Source organism: Seriola aureovittata, chromosome 9, assembly GCF_021018895.1.
Source record: "Seriola aureovittata isolate HTS-2021-v1 ecotype China chromosome 9, ASM2101889v1, whole genome shotgun sequence".
Lineage (NCBI taxonomy): Eukaryota > Metazoa > Chordata > Actinopteri > Carangiformes > Carangidae > Seriola > Seriola aureovittata.
The window spans coordinates 13,605,722-13,622,822 of NC_079372.1; the positions used below are offsets into that span (position 1 = coordinate 13,605,722).

Genomic DNA, 17,101 nt, shown 5'->3' on the forward strand with positions numbered 1-17,101 from the left:
TGGTAAAAACGCGAATCTGGGTTTTTATTGGTGGACATCGTGACTCGTGGTTAAACTTTAGCAGAGATCTATCTGAGCTTCAAGGGGCACCTGAAGGCAGCAGCCGTTAACCGCCCCCACTGCTGCCGAACAGGAGCTGTGAAAGAAGCAGCCGCGGCGACAGACTGTGGGCTAAGTTTGTCCGCCCTGGCTTCCCATCACGAGTCGACGGGGCTTTGTTTCATTGATGAACAACAACTGTCGGTTTCGCTTAAAAAATTCACACCAAAAGTACAGGCGTTAGAAACGGTCAAGCACGCTGTCTTGTCGTGACATTTTTTTGGATAATTTGTAGAGACACGGCAAAAAGAGGAAGGGAAGGGAGGGAGTGGGAAAGTGCGGACGACTCTAAAGTTGACACTCTGCTGTCATTTTTGGTACTTGTTGAATAGGCTGTTGTCGTGTGTACATAACACAACACTTGAGCGTGTGTGGGCAGCCTGCTGGGAACAGGTAGGTTATAAAACAAGGACTCTTTTGGATACAATTTGATTGAATGTTTGTGTGGTGATTATTTTACTTGACAAACAGAAGTGGCCTCCTCCAAAACATACACATTTTACATTAGACTGTAGCCTCTAGTCGATGTTAACAGCCGCACTGCTCATGCTAGCTGTGTTATTGCTGTCAACAAAGGCTGCCACTGGTTTCAGTTGGTAGAGACTTTAGTGCATGAATGTCATTTATGTTAACTAGTAATGCTAGTAAAGACACCGATGTTGACTAAATGTCTCTTCATGTGGCTCGCAGGTGTGTGTGTGTGTGTGTGTGTGGGGGGGGGGGGGGTTGTTTCTTATTGCCTCAAGGATCCACTTCTTTTTGCTAGATCACAAGTTCCAGAAATCCCTCTCTGGTGTCAGGGTCTTCTGTATCACCATGAGTCAGTGACAGCACAGGGACAGTGATGGCAGAGCTGGAGATCGACCAGTCCAACCTTCCACGTGTCCAAGAAGGTAAGAAGAACACACTCCCAAACTGGACCAGCTCTTGCTTGTAGAAAGTTTAAACCATGCATCCCCACAGAGTGTGTAAAAAGTATGTGCAGTATGTGCCACGCTTTCATGGTCTGGCCTGGGGGAAAAGTTGTTTTTGTTCACTCCCTCCACAGGGATGGTCAGAGGTCAGGGTCAGCTACTGAACTGCAGACATGGAGCCAGTGGGGATTCAGCGTTTTATCCATGGACCTTGCGTGTCTGTGCTTGAGTTCCATGGGATCTGTACTTGGCGTCTAGCTCAGATAAGAAGTAGCTTGCTACAGTACATGTTTTGACTATATGCAATGACACACATTCAGTCATACAGCTGCACAGAGATGGCTCTCATCATACACAGGGTCTGGTTTGCTGGGTACAGATAAGAGGAGGGAATGAGGTAGCTGTTTGTGATCTGTGATTTCTGGGGGAAGAAAGTGCTATCACTCCAGATGAAGACTTGGACGGCAACATAAGTGAAGTTTAGTTTTTTTCTGACTTCTTGCAATACAAAGAACTGCTTGTCATATTCAAGTCAAATTGCTAATTGAAATTCAGTTTTAAAGGTCTCTGAACTATAGACTACGATTATAAATTAGCTGTCCAATATATGCAGACATTTAAATACGGAGAAAGAGTTAGCTTTAGAGTGGAGATTCACTTCGCAAAATCCTGCTGCTGAGAAAAACCCAACAGTTTTTCCAGGAAAAGGAAAAATTCACATAAACAGCTACAATATTGTCTCATTGTTATAAAAACACAGCTCTAAATGAGTTGCATGTGAAACTCTGAAAATATTCACAGGTAGGGAATGTCTAAGCTGAGGCCCGGGTGTAGACCGTTGACTCGAGTTGGCATGTCCATACTAATGACTAGGATAGAAATAGGTCTGCATGTCTTTTATCAGGGGAGATAATTCAGCACTCCACTCTTGTTTCCACACACAAAGGGCCCACTGTGCAGCTTTGCATTTTCATGCTTTATCGAGCAGTGGCCCAGTGCACAAACAAAGACAGTGACAGCAGCTATAAACTGCTCATTGAGACAATCGCCGTATGTAAATTAGATGTCTGGTCAGTGTCACCTTTTTTTCCACTCATCCTCTGCTTTCACCAGACGGATTTGTGAAACCATGCTGTTGTCCTTCTCTGTGCCACTCTGCTTCTTTACTTATTGTCCCATTGTGGGTGTTTATGCTCCAATTTCCCCAAGAGCTGTAGTTCCCCGTGTTTCACTTCTCCTTCACTTTCCTCCCCATCCGAGAGTCTCAGCCAAGTCAGCTTTCTTTGTTTTCACTGCCCCCCTTATCAGTTCCTGTTTTGTCCCTCCTCTGGTTGCTCCTGATATAGCCTGATGTGCAGAGGGAATGCAGCTCCCAGAGGAATTCCCCCGCCCCCCAATTCCTAATCTCACTCTCACCAACTGACCCAGAGTCCCGTTACCCCCCCTCACCTGTTTTTGTTCTCCATGACAATCTAGTCCAGTTCATGAGCTGGCTGGTTTCTAACACAGCACAGAGAGCTGTAGGATGGACAGACACTTCATGGTGGAATTTTGTGCAAAAAGCAGCAAGCAGGAGAACAGAAGAGACCAGGGAGGAGGAGAGAGTTAGAGAGGGAGAGAGAGAGAGACGGAGAGCGCGTGGGCGGTCGGTGGGGGATTTTGGCCTAAAATAGAACCCTTGTCATTTTCTCCTTTTGCCAGTTTCTTTGTTTGGGAGGCACTTGCCACTGGAGCAAGATGAAAGAGAAATATCTCTGTCAGTGTTTGATCGGCTGCGCCCTCACGCTGCATCATTTTTATTTTAGTTGATTTGCTGTCAGGTCTCTAACGTTAGTGGGAGTTTTTCAGCTGTTAATAGTTACATCAGCAGAAAGGAAAAAAAAATAGTCATGTCATGTCATTTTTCTGTTTCTTTTTATGAGGAATATTTGTGAGGTAGGGAAAGCATTTAAAATAGGAAATAAGTCACTTTGTTTTGGCTGTTTAGGCTCTCAGGTCATACAGGTCGTGGTTTCCTGCTTTGTAATATCCCCTTCTCCCAGTCTCACTGCAGAGCCAGTCTGCACACACTGCTGTAAAACATACTGTACTATAAAGTAGGTGGCTACTAATATTTTTAAATCTTTTCTACTCGTTTTTGTTGCTGTGTACTCTTTCTTAGACAGTCGTACCTCTCAGTGAAGCTTAGCCACTGGTGTTCAAATGCCACAGCCAATTTCTGTTTTCTGCTGGATCTTTGATTCACTATCCTCTTAGGAAACAGACACAGGCTCTTTTCCTTATTAAGAAGCTTACTATACACTGGGCCTGGACTCGCACTGAACATATGTTTTTACTGTTGGCCCTGAATGCCTCCCACCCTGTCTCTGAAAAACCTGTTCAGCAGTCAAAATAACACGGTCTCCTTGTCCCTCCCCTAGAAATGTAACGTGACCATAGTTTAAAGGCGTTTGGAAAAACAAGTTAACCCACAATGCAGACACACCCACTCACAAACATACACACATACACATTCATGTGGAAAAGACTGTCATTTTCCTCAATCTTTCCCTCCTTCCTTCCTTCGTTAGTTCTTGTTTCTGAAATGGATTTAAGAGTAAACTCGTGTTTTGGGCTGTCAATTTGTCCTGTCGGATTAAAACCAGGCGTTTGACTTAATCCCTCCTCACTGACAGACTGGAGGCATAAGGGCAGGTTGGCGATCCATTTAGCGGATAGTCTCTTAAGCTCCACGACAGGTGTAAGTGGTAATGCATGTCTGTCTTGGTATGGGTTAACTCTCAGTGCAGACTTGTTGGGTCATTTATGGTGTAAACAGACCCCTTTGATAGCCCAGTGCCGTCAGGGTGATTTCCATGAACTTTGACTGTTGAGCCCAATAGACTGAAACATAATCACAGACGTGTTCTCAGCTAGAAGGTTTTTTCCTTTTGGAGGATTTAGAGTAATGTCTTTTAGAGAAAGAGTTTAAATTTTATCACAATCATGTCATGTTTTTCTCACTTCCTTGTTTACAGACTGGGACAAAGAGGAGACATCCTCACTTTGACTGCTTATATCAACCCAGATCCAGTTCTGTAAATGTTGAAATTTAACATTGCGTTGTTAGAGCAGGTTCTAGTGATTTCAGGTAAGGTTCAGCAATAATGAAAGAGAGGAGGACTTTGTACATTTAGACCATGAATGTGAAAATAGTGAAAAGATAGGGATCAAGGAATGCCAAGTCAGTATGTGACTTTGGAGAACTTATCAAGAGAGCAGTCACAGAGAAGCATTCCTAATGTGTTCTCACTTAGCCACACAGATGGTCACAACTTCACAGTAGACTTTAAGCTCAATATATCACTCTTAGAATGAATCCCGAGGCCTCCCATTTGTTCTCGTCGTCCATGACACCATCCAGTGCATCTCCAGCTAGTAAGTCAATTTCCAGGATCTTTGCTTGTCTCCTGTTCTTCCATTTCTTTTTTTTTTTTAATTTGTAATTTGTAAATTTGTAATTTAAATTTTAAAATTTAGCAGACAAAGTGAGAATGAATGCCCCAACCTTTTCATCTTCCCTTACATTGACAGCCAGGTTTACGTGCACGGTATTCTAGATACTAGATCATATTTGCTACTCAGAAGTCCTATTTGGAATTCACCGGTTTTATGCAGCTGTAATAACTTGCTGTCAAATAAAATGGCTTCTTTATTGGGTACACCTGCACCATCTACTGCAATAATATCCTACCTTTACAAAGCTCATAATGTTCCGTTGACATTGTCGTAAATGTGTAAATTTAATTATATGTAAATTGTATGTCTGTTATTGGGGACATAGTTAAAGGTGGTGTTGTACTGGACTGCAATATATTGAGAGGTGTTTCTGACTTTTTTGTCCTCTTTATTTACACACATGAGGGGAGCTGACTTTTAGAAAAACCTCTGAATATAATGCAGCCCAGTACAACACACCACTAACTATGACCTCAGTGCTTCAACTGAATTAACACCTCTACGATGGTGTCAAAAAACTGAATGTTATAGTCATCGTAATGACGGCGATTTTATGGCAGAACAGTTGTATTGGATTGTATTAGATTGTACAATTGTACTTAAAAAAGTGGCTACTAACTGTATAATTGCATGTTGATATAATACCACTTATAATATAGAAATAGCTTCTGTCTAACATTTATTTTTTTGGCATTTAAAAGAGCTTATGGTGTTGCAGCAGTATAAAGTGTATCTGGGTTTATAGCTGGGTTAAGAGCTTAAACAGGCAATTATGAATAACATATGGTATTTATTTATGCCAGCTCATAAACTGGATACTTGAGCATCCTCAGCATTAAGTGCATGGCTGTAAATGTGGCTGTTGTGTCCACAGACGCCGTAGAGCCTGCTCTGATAGGCTCAGTGGAGGGATTAGCAGCAGGACAGGTGTTTTTAATTGGCCCTGCCTCTGGCTCAGGCTGGAGGCTTTTCTTTCTGCAAGGAGCTGAATCTCTTCTTAAACGCAGTCTGCTTTCCTTCTCCTGGCATTTGAAAGCAACACTGTAAGAAAAGGTCAGCCATTCTGCATTCCCGTAAGAAAATCAGTGAGATAGCGAAGCGGTCTTGTCTGTTCACAGTGAGCTGTGGGTCTGCAGAGATCAAGGAAGTGGAGAAAACAGCTGGGCCCATGATGCTGCTGTCTGTCGGTGTTTATTTTCTCTTGAGTAACTTTTGAGTTTCTTTGACAGACTTTAAACACACATGGGCTGCAGCATAGAGGCTGTAGTGGCTCATTAAAAACCACTGAAAACATGCATGGTATGTTTATAGATGAGAGTAACAGTCTGCAAATGCTGAAGCTATTTAACCCACTGTATAGAAACTGCATATTCATCACCTTATGATTGCGGTTTTAAACTGCATTAAAGTCACAACAGGGCAGTTAACTATCTCTCTTGTTGATTATGTCTTTGTTTGACTTCACACGTTTTAATTACATAATTGTTCCTTGTGTTTCCATTCAAGTCTCTGCCTTTGTCAGCTTTCTGACAAAAAAAAGGACAAGGCTCAGAGAGTGTTAATGACATGAAACCGATATGTTTTATTACTATGTCTAGCAGCAGGTGGCCAGACTGTGGGATCATGGGATAGAGAAAAAAGAATGACTCGATACAGAAAACCAGACAGAGCTGGTGTGTGGAGAGCTCTTTGTCAAAGCCTTTGGATTTACAGCAGCCTTACTGATTTCTCTCTACATACATTTGCACCATCTGCACTGGCTTCCCAGTACAAATGGTTGCAGGTGGTAGCTCCTAAAGTTTGCATCTTCATTTGGTATTCATAGTGAGTTAGCAAAAGAAAAAAATGTGCTTGTACTTCATCCTTTCAAGATCCTTTCAACAACACTTTTAGAGATCTATTTATCTTTTGTACTCATGCATGTATAAATTGTGCTTCCATATACAATTACATACACACATTCAAATAAAATTATTGCTTTTGTTAGAATGTGGTGGATCTCGTGCAGCTTCTGAACTCAGCAACTTTGGGAGGACAGTAATAATTGTGGCCACTTGTGTTTTGTTCTGGAACACTGGTACCCTGTTGTGATCGGGATTTTATGAGAGTCTTTTTTGAGAGCTTTTTATAAATTAACAGTGAATTCATGCCAGAGTGGTGGATGGTTGCTTTTTTTCTAAAGTTTGAAAGCAAACTCCTCTGCTTTTGTCTGTGTTGTATAAACAGCCATCATTGACTGGCTCTGTGTAGAGCCATAAAGTGAAATTTAAGATTTGTGTCTTTTTTTTCTCCATTCACTTTATTAAACATTTCTATCCCCTACATTCCCCCTCCATTCATCTTTTGAACACTTGGTAACCTTTGGTCTGATACTGAAGGGCTCCTGTCCTCTGATGTTTCAGTGTGCCAGTGTTTTGCTGTGCTGGAGGATGGAGCTTTGGCACATAACCTGCAGGAGCAGGAGAGTAAGTACAATGTCAGGCAACCATTTGACAGCTACACACAACAAACATATAGTAATTTATATAAGCTGGAGCTGCTCTCCAGTCAGTCTCATGGAGTCACCGCCACTCACCAAAGCAGCCTAGGAAACCTAAGATAGTGACATTGAACATGTTTTTGTTTAGCTATTGGCTGTAACAGTCGTAGTTGTGGTATGTCTCAACAAACAAAGAAACATATAATTTGGCGTCTGTTTTTAGGATTCCTCAGAAGTGCACTGGTCTGGCATGTCACAAAGCTCATTTTAAATAAGCACAGCAGTTATGAATACTCCAAAAAAAATCAACAGATTTAGACTGGAAGTAATATCGTAATTATTAATCAGTATAATCTAGATCACACATGGTGCTTTATTGCCACACATTTGATATTGGCATACCCTCTGCTTTTCTCTCTGCCTTGCCCTCACAGTCGAGCAATACTATACCACCAACATCCAGAAGAACCAGCTGGTGCAGAATGACATCCGTGTAGCCAAAAGGCTGCAGGATGAGGAGGACGAGCAGCGGGCCCAGCAGAGCGCCATCTTCAGGCAGACTTCCAGACAACTGTAGGTGACCCCTGCACCCCAAACACACTGTAACACAGCTCATAATGCTGCAGTATTCAAACATCACTGCATGGGCTCACTAATTCCAACAAACACCCACTGATGATACATATTTCGTGGGTTTTACTACATGTGTGTGTCATCTGCATTTATATTATACATACAAGTTTACTAAATGTGGATTTGCTGTGCAGATTTATCTTCTATTCTTAGAAGAAGTAATTTAGAATTCAGCTCTAAATTTCCTTTTCTTCCCTAGAGAGGAGCAAGACTTTGAGTACGCCCGTGTCATTCAGGATGAGATCCAGCGGTGTGCTGAGGAGGCCCAGAGGAGGGAGCAGGATGATGAGGTGAGTACGAATATGTGCAGTATGAGGATAACGATGCCCTTACATCTTACTCTATCTGCATCTAGTTGACAGTCTTCTAATCAATGCATTAAAGATCTAGAAATTGGTTTTAAAATAGAATTTCAATGTCAATTATGATCACATGGTTCATTTAAACTATTTTTTACACTATTTTGACATAGTGGGAGGACTGGTACAGTGATGTACCATGTCATATTAATGCAGTTTTCAACTTGATGTCACCTGAATCCGCACTTAATCATAAATTATGCACCTACCACCCACCTCATTGTGAGAAATCTTTTCGAATTGGAAATCTGCACCCATCAGTATCTACATGAAGCCATTGTCTCTCAGTCGGCAGGCTTCTACATACAGGTTACTGTTTTTTACTTAAAATGAGCAGACCTCATACTTGGCACACTGAAAGTAGGCTTACTATAACATGAACAAAAAAATTAATCTTCAATGCAAGAAGATATTTTTATAAAATGATTCAGTTTTTATCAGTTATCTTTGCCAACAAGACATTTGCCCACCGACTACAAGTCAATCTGTGCATGAATACTTCACACCAATATGCATTGTGTCCTCTTTCACAGTGCACAACAATAAAACAGTTGCTGCTTTTGTATGGATGAAAAGGGGCTGGTGACTCAGCTAACATCCACAACAGCTCTGCTTACTTTCTACCACTGGCACATAGGGTAGCAACATTTAACATTCAAAACATTATCCATCCCAGGCATCTTGCACATTTCAAGAGTGTGAGCGGAAACTCCTAATGAGCCGTCATGCAATCCATCACATGATATGATCAGTGGAGATAGATCAGTCCAATGCCCAATAAAGAGAGACAAGAGATCAAGTCTTTATTTCAGATCTTTTTGTGGTTTTATGCTACAGGTGGCTACAGCAATATAGGGAACAAAATATACACGTGCCCCCTCGGATGACTGATATATGGAAACAAGGTTGAAAATCAGTGTTCTTTTACCAGTCACTCATGTTGTCATTTCTAAATTTAAAACTCAAATGTGTTAAGCTTGGCTTAAAACGGAATTCTGTCTCAAGTAATAAGAAATCTCAGACGCGACAGCAAAGTTTGTAAAGTGAAACATTTTGAGGGATTTGCTCCTGAAAGAGGAACAAATCCTTTCCCGTGGGTGTCAAGTTGCTGTCAGTAACCGGATCAAAGTGAGACACTGTGCGAACAAGTTCAATTTTATTAGTTTTAATTCAGGAGAAGGCTGTAATAAAAGAGAAACGGCGAGAAAGCCATTCAGAGTGATACTAAACACCAAAAATAGTAAAAGTATTCACTTCTTGTGGGCATGACAGCTGACTGTTAAAAGATGATCATTTCCTTCTTCACAGACGAAGAGGCTGTGCTCTGCTTGAATTAACTGCAGTTACAAGGGATTCCATTGGTAACAAATTAGGTCAAAATGTCAAACCAATACCAAGTTTGAGACACAGCAGACTGTTAATTCCTATAATGGAGTATGTAATGGATTCCCTGGCTCAGTAGCTCATGTTGAAGCCTGTACGAAGTGTGTCACATGGTGCAGAAAATAGCTGCTTGTGAAGGTAGAAGAATGATTTTTTTGAATCTCAAACTATAACACTGTGTGCAGCCAAAACCTGGGCATCAACCTAAAATAGCACCAGAATTACCCTCAAAGTTAGCAAAAGCACATTCATCAAAGCGGCTCATAGACTTATATGGCACTCGGGACATACTTGTATATCATTTAATTATGTGCCTGTTACCAGCAGGTGAGGGAGTATCGTATGGTTCACTTTGCTCTCTCTTAAGACTGACTGAGTCCGTAATGAATAGCGGCAAAGTGCTGATCTGAGCCTCGGATGTGCCCACTGTGCCGTAAGAGGACTGTATGAGCAAAGTCAGCTGTTAAACGGAGACGCAACCTGTCAGCTAACCATCTGGATGATGGCTCAAGCAATTTCTGTGGTGGTTGATTCAGACATGGATCATCAACCTCCTCTTACAAAGTGCACTCATGGCTGCACAATTAGTCTCACTGGATTTGCACAGTCGACTTGTGTAAAACCTTAACTGTGCAGGTTCAGGAAGAGACATGTTAGGTAAAACATTGTGCAGTGTTTATTCAAGAGGGGTGATTAGTGACATTGCAAGTTTGATATGAGGATAATTCTTTTAAATTAAGTATTTTTAGAGCTGAGAAGTAATTCTATATATTGTCTCCGTATCTCATTTTCATGACAAAATTCTCAGATCTCAGTAATGTTGCTGGTACTACTTGTGACCAAATTATAAAAATATAGATTACATGCGTTCCAATGTTCACACATTCAAAGTTTGTTGTTATATCACTTTGCATTTTTACAGCACACATGCATTTTCTTCACATCAGTTGTTTGACAAAAAAAAAAATCATCTGTCTGCCCACCAATAAAAATGAAGAGTTGAGCTGTATAACTCCCCAGCTGGTGCTGAGCGTCACAAGGCTGCTCCAGCATAATATTTTCCTTTACCCTGCAGTTTCCTTTTTAGAGGACGCTGCCTTGGACAGGCTCATAAAAGCTCCTTGTATGGAGGATGTGAGGTCACAGAGGCTGTGGCGTTCATTCATCATTATTAAAGGGGTTTGGTGTGAACTCATGAGGTGTAATGCACTCAGTTAAACAGTAAAGCCTCATTTACCTGCAGGTTAAAAGTCATGCCAGGTAATGCAGCATATGGGTTGTGAATACATCTGTTCCTGTGTGGGTGTAACCATTTCTTTTTATGAGTGTTGATGTTTGGCTCAAATTATGAACTATTAACAATCCCATTAGCCTACCTTCCTTAATGACTGGCTGATCAGAGGTGTTTATTCAATATTTCCCTCCCTGTAGATTGTCTCTTTAATTAAGGAACAGAAGGCGCCAGGCTGTGCACTTTTAAATGCCAGATCCCCGTGGCACTCCACGCCTAACCTGCCATGGCAAGCTGCTAATTATCTGCTGATGCTGGCAAAGGGGCTGACACAAACGCCCTGATTGCAAAGCAAAAGGAGATGCGTTAGCTCTTAGTTATGATTTATGTTGCAAATGCAACCTACAGAGAGATATTTTATAGAATTCACTGGGAGAATTTGCTGATTTGTAGGGAACATTATTAGTTTTGCCCTTTCCTAGAAAAGCAGCAGAGAGACGTGGTGGGGGGGCTCTGCTTCAGAGAGCAGACAAGTATAGCAGCGCTGGTAAGAGCAGGCATTCCCCAGTGACAAGGTGTTACTTATAAAACGACACAGTCCTGGTGACCTGCTTCTGTTGGCATTTTTCTGCTCCAGAGTTCAGGCTGAAGAGATGAAAAGTTTGCTTGTCTCATGTAGTCTTGTAGTTTCCATTGAGTCAGCCACAGCACTGCCTGAAATAGTTGCTTATTTTGGCATCCAGAGCTGGCTTTGTGTTAGATGGCCACTAATAAGATCTCGGATCACCTCAAAGAGGCCCTAATTTACCCAACATGGCTCAGCATTTGGTGTAGACATGCCAGATGTAGCTCACACTGTAGATGTATGGGGATGTAAACTAAGTCTTCAAACAGGGTCTGAGAGTTTGGTCCATGTTACATTTGTGTTGTCACTTGAACTTTAATAATGTATAGATCAAATCAGAGACCTGAGTAGGTTTAAAGCAAAAAACAGAATCTATAGAATAACAAGTCTAGTGTTTTCTTAATTGTGGAATGCAGTTAATAGAAAAGTGAAACCATCCTCATGGTGGATCAAATTTCAGTAATTAATCAAAAGTTTCGTAAAGACGGCATTTCTTGTTTCATTTTGAGTGACAGGCTCAGGGTAAATTGTCACCATGCTTTCTTTACACAATATGTTATGCTGCCACCTGCTGGTTGAAAACAGTATACACGATGTCTAACCTGACTGTTCTAGTTCACAGTGCTTTAAATATGGTGTAATGATACAGTTTGAGGAGTTGGAACAGAGTTTTCAAATGTAGTTGGAAATTTTTCTCATAACTTGACAGACTTGTATCTTTTGTTTATTTACTTACTTGACAGAACAGTTCCATCTCTCTGTAATCTCAATTTAGCATAAATTCCTGTTTGGTTACTCATTATGGTTTGTAATACAAACAAGCAGTCAGTACTGCCATGTCTCCACAGGAAATAGCTAAACGAATGCAGGAAGAGGAAGAGCAGAGCATCAGGAGGAGGAGCAGAGGGCAGGAGGGCCACAGTGAAGGTACAGTTGAAGTTTTCCCATTCTGTTCTGTTTTATTACCTGTATACTTATGTGGCAACATTAGTCAGAAATCCCAACATAATGCAAAATCCTTTTCAAGGAAAATGGTGATGTTTAAATTTTTTTAATCAATATGTTGTGGTATGGGTATTTGCAGAGATTTGCAGAATTATTTTTTACACTTAAAGCAGGACAAGACCCAGGTCCAGCTTAGCTTCTCTCTAACCACGCTTTGCTCCATTGCTACAGCTTACTATTGTTGTATGTAAGTCATCCACAGACATTACGGCATGAACAAATCATGCTCTACATACAGTAGCCATTGCACTGTATTATCATCTCCATGATGTATTGCGTTCTGAATCGATTGCATGCATATAACATGTTGTCTTTTCTATTGTCTATTATGCATGCCAGTGTGCCTGTATTCCTATCTATACGTTTATTAGAATGCCTCAGTTGTGTCTAAAACATTTATATAAATTGTGTAAGAAACACTCTTACTTAAGTGACATGCATCTATTTTTAATGCCAAGTGTAACCTCGCCAATAACTGCACTTTTCTAACAGTACCTGCTAACAGCCTTACCCACCCTCCCTGCTTTTGTGTTTGCATGTTTGGCATTACTAAAGGCAGCCACAGCGATCCTGCACTGCCTTCCCCACACCAGCACACACACCAAGGAGTGGAGCAGTACTCGCCTACCACCACCAGGTGGCAATATTCTACCTCTCACAACCATTCACACTCAACTAGGTCTTGGGCTGTCTCCCCCAGGGGACTAGCAGCTCAGAAAAACAAAACTTCATGGTCAAATCAAGGACACACGGATTCCATTAGGCAAATCAGGAGTGAGTTGAGAGAGCCTTTGAGTGAGGATTCAGAGGAGTCAGACACAGATTTCTCTGAACAACTCTCTGTCTGGTCCAAGAGACTGAATGAAAGACTCAACACAGAACCTACTCAACGGCGGGCCTCTTTACATCACTCGCAAGAGAGAAACTACAGAAGTCTTTGCTCTCGCAGCAGCTTCACAGATGAGCTCAGAAGCTGGGAGGAGGAGAGAGGAGAGTGGGACGAGGACTGTTATGACAATGGTGAACAGGAGAAGAGGAGGCCTAGGAATCAGGATCAGGGAAGGAACCACAGAGAGGAGTATGAGGGTTTGCACAGGAGCAGAGATCAGGATAGAGACTCTAGATTGGTCGAGGTGAGAGAAAGGCGATGTCAGCGCAGTGAATCTGCCAGGCTACATGACAGGAGTAGCAACAGAGACTTGGCAAGGACCTGGAGCTATAAGGACAACCCTGACAAACGTGTCCACTTTCAGGACGATAGCAGAAGCTTTAACAGGCAGCAGGATGAAAGCAGCCAAGTGTGGGAGATGCTAGGCCAGGTCCTCAGAGAGAGGGGTGTGCCTGTGAGGTTTGGTGGCAATGGGGCGCCACTACAAATAAGGCCTCAAAGCAGAGACAGCCAGGTGCTTCATGGGAGTGAGGTCTCCTGCTGCGACTCCCAACCACATCAGAGAGCTTTCCAGAGAGCTGCCACCAGCAGGCACAGTTTCCATGGAGATATCAGGGAGAGGAGGAGATCGTCATACCGAGAGAACAGTGGGAGAGATCACAGAGAAGACCGAGACAGGCACCATGATAATATGGAGCATGCCGGAGAGGTATTTGAGATTAGTAGTAGAGACTCATATCTTGCTAACAGAGAAAGGCGAGGCAGTAGAAGGTGGAGAGAACCCAGATACACTAATGATGACGAGAGGGAGAGGAATGCATATGACTACAGGGTCAAGAGGACAACAAGCGAACGTAGACATGGGCACAACACCCTTGAACAAAGGTTAAGCTCAGAGGAGGAGCAGGAGGTGGAGAGGAGGGTCGGGTGGCCCCCTCGAAGAACCCTACAGCGTAGCCAAAGCCTCAGCAGCAGCGGGGCTTCAACCAGGGATAGGTCAAGGCCCATGGCAGCAGGTAACAACCAGAACTGCAGCCAACTCTGATCTGTAGAGGGAAAGCTTCCAAAACTGTGCTTCCTATCTGTGTATATCTGCTCCTCTCATTTTCCCTCAATCACCATCTAATCTGGACAAAAGTGGGTTTTACTGGTGATTTGGGGATGATTTCCTTTTTCAAATCTATAATTTCAGTAGTCCTAAAATAATCTTCAGTGTGTGCTTTCGTTCTTGTCTTCATTGTCAATCTTTCAATCTTGATGTCGTGAGAGAATGAATACTCTGGAGACTCTTTCAGCGCCTAGGAACATGCCTTTACATGCTGCATCATCTTATCAGTGTGATTCAGATTTCAGTCTTTGTCTGCTTCTCTTTCAGCTGTTTCACAACATGATTCATCACTGATCATCTGATATGTTTTCTATGATTTTACTACCAGTTTGCTCTTTTTCATCATATTCGCTCCAATACCATTTGATTTGCCAGTTAATTTCTGATAACATTAAACCTCACCCTTAGGAGTGGCACTACAACCAGAACAGGGTGAAGCAAGCCTGGACCTTGGGGAGTTGCATCAGGTCCTACGAGATGAAGAACTAGCTCGCAAGCTGCAGGATGAAGAGGAAAAGCTGGTCAGGAGGGTAAGTGATCTAACAGTTTATCATGACACACTGTGATTTATGAGCCAAAGAGGAAGGATAGAAGATTCGTCTCTCTTTCATTCTCTTTTTCTGACATTCACTGTCTTGTTCTCACAGAGCTCCCAACCCTCTCCATGTAGTTCTTACCCAGAGGGAGACTTCAGAGTGGCGCAGGTGGCGCAGGATGAGGTAGGATGATGAACTGACATGTTGTCAGTACCCATGTATTTCTTGTTTCACATTCACCTGTACAATGACACTGTGCTGTGTTTTTGTGCTAGGAAATTGCACGTTTTATTCAGAAGCAGGAAATTAAATCAAAGCGAAGATCTCGTGAGCTGGAGGGGCCGGCGTCGTGGCGCGAGCACAGAGCAATGATCAGTCACCATGACAGACGAGCTGCAAGAGAGAGACAGGTACATATGCTCCAAACAATTGCCTTGCTATAATCTTTGTTAGCACAGCTGCATTTTAAAAATAAGCTGATGAAATGAGTTAGTCTCCTTTGCCTCAGGTGCAGCGAGAGAGACTTGACTCAGAGGGCCTTCCTTCCCCCACTGAGGACTGCTCCCCAGAGAACCAGCCACCCAGTCCCACCTATACTTTACCGTAATTGTCTCTACCTGAACATATATATATTTAACTGATGATATAGAATATACTATACTCTGACGTATAACTGCTGCATTTGCAGACAAACCCAGCAGATCAGAAACATTGCAGAGGAGCTGGACCCGACCTTCCAGGCCCGGAGGCAAGACACAGACAGCCTTCGAGTGGGACAAACAGGTAATGTAAACACGACCAGTTACACTCAAAATGAAACTGGTAAAACAATGGCTGGATATTTACATCCTTTTCCTCCATAATAGGTCCAGCCTGTCAGTCGCTTCCCCTGCCGCATTCTGGTTTACATGACTTCCTTGAGGAGCCTACTTTCATCCCACCCACAAAGCGGCAAACAGAAAAATCTGGACGCACTAAACCAAAAGAGAAGAAGGAAAATTGCAAGCAACAATAATGTCCAGCACAGTGTCCTGTTGGAGTGCAACTTTATATCTTGTAACACTAAATATCAGTTCAGTTACAGAGTTCTCATTACTTATTACTTTAAGTTCTGCCCCCATAAGCACTTTAAACCAGTGGAACAAAGAGAAAGAGCTGAGAGAAGTGACATTTTAGAATATTAAGTGAATAATGAAAACACTTTGAACTCATGCATTTTATAATTTTCAAAGGGAAAACTGAGGTTTATTGAGGTATTGCTTGTGTTGAGTGTTTAATTTAAACAGTATACATTTTTTTATTGTTAAGATGAGTTTTATTTGTTTTTATTTAGCTAATCATTATTTTGTCAGTATCCAAAAAGTCATGTTTGTTTTAGACCTGCAGGTATTTCTGTAGAATTTTGTGGGGTTTTTTCCTTTTATATTGTACTGAAGATTTATCTCTACAGCTGATTTACTGAAAGGAAATAACCATGGTCAAATGATTGGTTACTTCCTTAGTATCATTTTAGAATTGCCTAAATGCAGTGTGATGTCTTGGGGGATTTTTTGGTAGGCACCGTGAGCTGTACACTATTTAGGACATGGTAATAACTCATCCATAGCTCCTGACAAAACCAACAATTGACTACCAAGAAGAGAAAACAAGAAGTTACTGCAATAACCTTTGAACCTGAGAGCTGTTGTTATCAGCAAAGCTATGTTAAGACATCCACAGTTGGTTTGTTGGCCAACTTTGTTTCAAAGCAGTTTGGCCAGACTGTAGTCCTGTTTACAGTAGCACAGTGACAATCAAATTAACGTATTTAATTCTTATTTAAATGGATATCACATTTGCTAGAAAAATACATTACAGCTGTCATAATTTTATGTCAAAGTGCTTTGTAATATCCAAATGTAAATATATCCAACTCATGAGCATGGATAATTTTGGAGCTTTCAACTGAATTTCAAAGATTCAAAAACTTTACAAGTGCATCTTTAACCTTTGATTATTTGGTACAACGTCCAACTCATGTTTTTGTATATTTTTGTCTGTGGGTTTTTATCAGTCCAGAGCCAATTAACATTATTGGTGGCACAGGAAACCTGCTCTAACAACAAGGATATGATTTTACACACATATAACCATTCTGTAGTCTGTTTTTTGTTTGTTTGTTTTTGTATGTTCATATTATTCCCACGTTTAAAACATGCTTTGTTTTCTACATATGAAATATGCCACTGCTTAGGTGGACCAATATGAATGCAAATGTTATGTATAAAAGTGCAACAAATAAAAAAATATTTTTATTGGTTGCTTAAAAATGTCATAAAAGTACATTGTGAAAGAATTCATGT

The 17,101-nt window shown here is 41.6% G+C and overlaps 1 protein-coding gene across 3 annotated transcripts; it reads left to right on the forward strand.

The window, feature by feature from the left end:
- The first annotated feature begins 138 nt into the window (after positions 1-138).
- Positions 139-17,053, forward strand: ccdc187 (coiled-coil domain containing 187). Of its 3 annotated transcripts, none has more exons than XM_056385066.1 (13): positions 139-492; positions 866-992; positions 6,914-6,976; positions 7,425-7,563; positions 7,823-7,913; positions 12,070-12,148; positions 12,782-14,131; positions 14,632-14,753; positions 14,871-14,942; positions 15,035-15,169; positions 15,253-15,362; positions 15,448-15,542; positions 15,626-17,053. In XM_056385066.1, exons 2-13 carry the CDS (start codon positions 944-946, stop codon positions 15,772-15,774), a joined length of 2,454 nt encoding a protein of 817 aa, XP_056241041.1. In that variant the 5' UTR covers positions 139-492; positions 866-943; the 3' UTR covers positions 15,775-17,053. The 3 variants fall into 3 exon arrangements, with proteins under 3 accessions (XP_056241041.1, XP_056241042.1, XP_056241043.1); XM_056385067.1 differs by having other exon boundaries at positions 15,268-15,362; XM_056385068.1 differs by lacking the exon at positions 12,782-14,131.
- Positions 17,054-17,101: the final 48 nt, after the last annotated feature.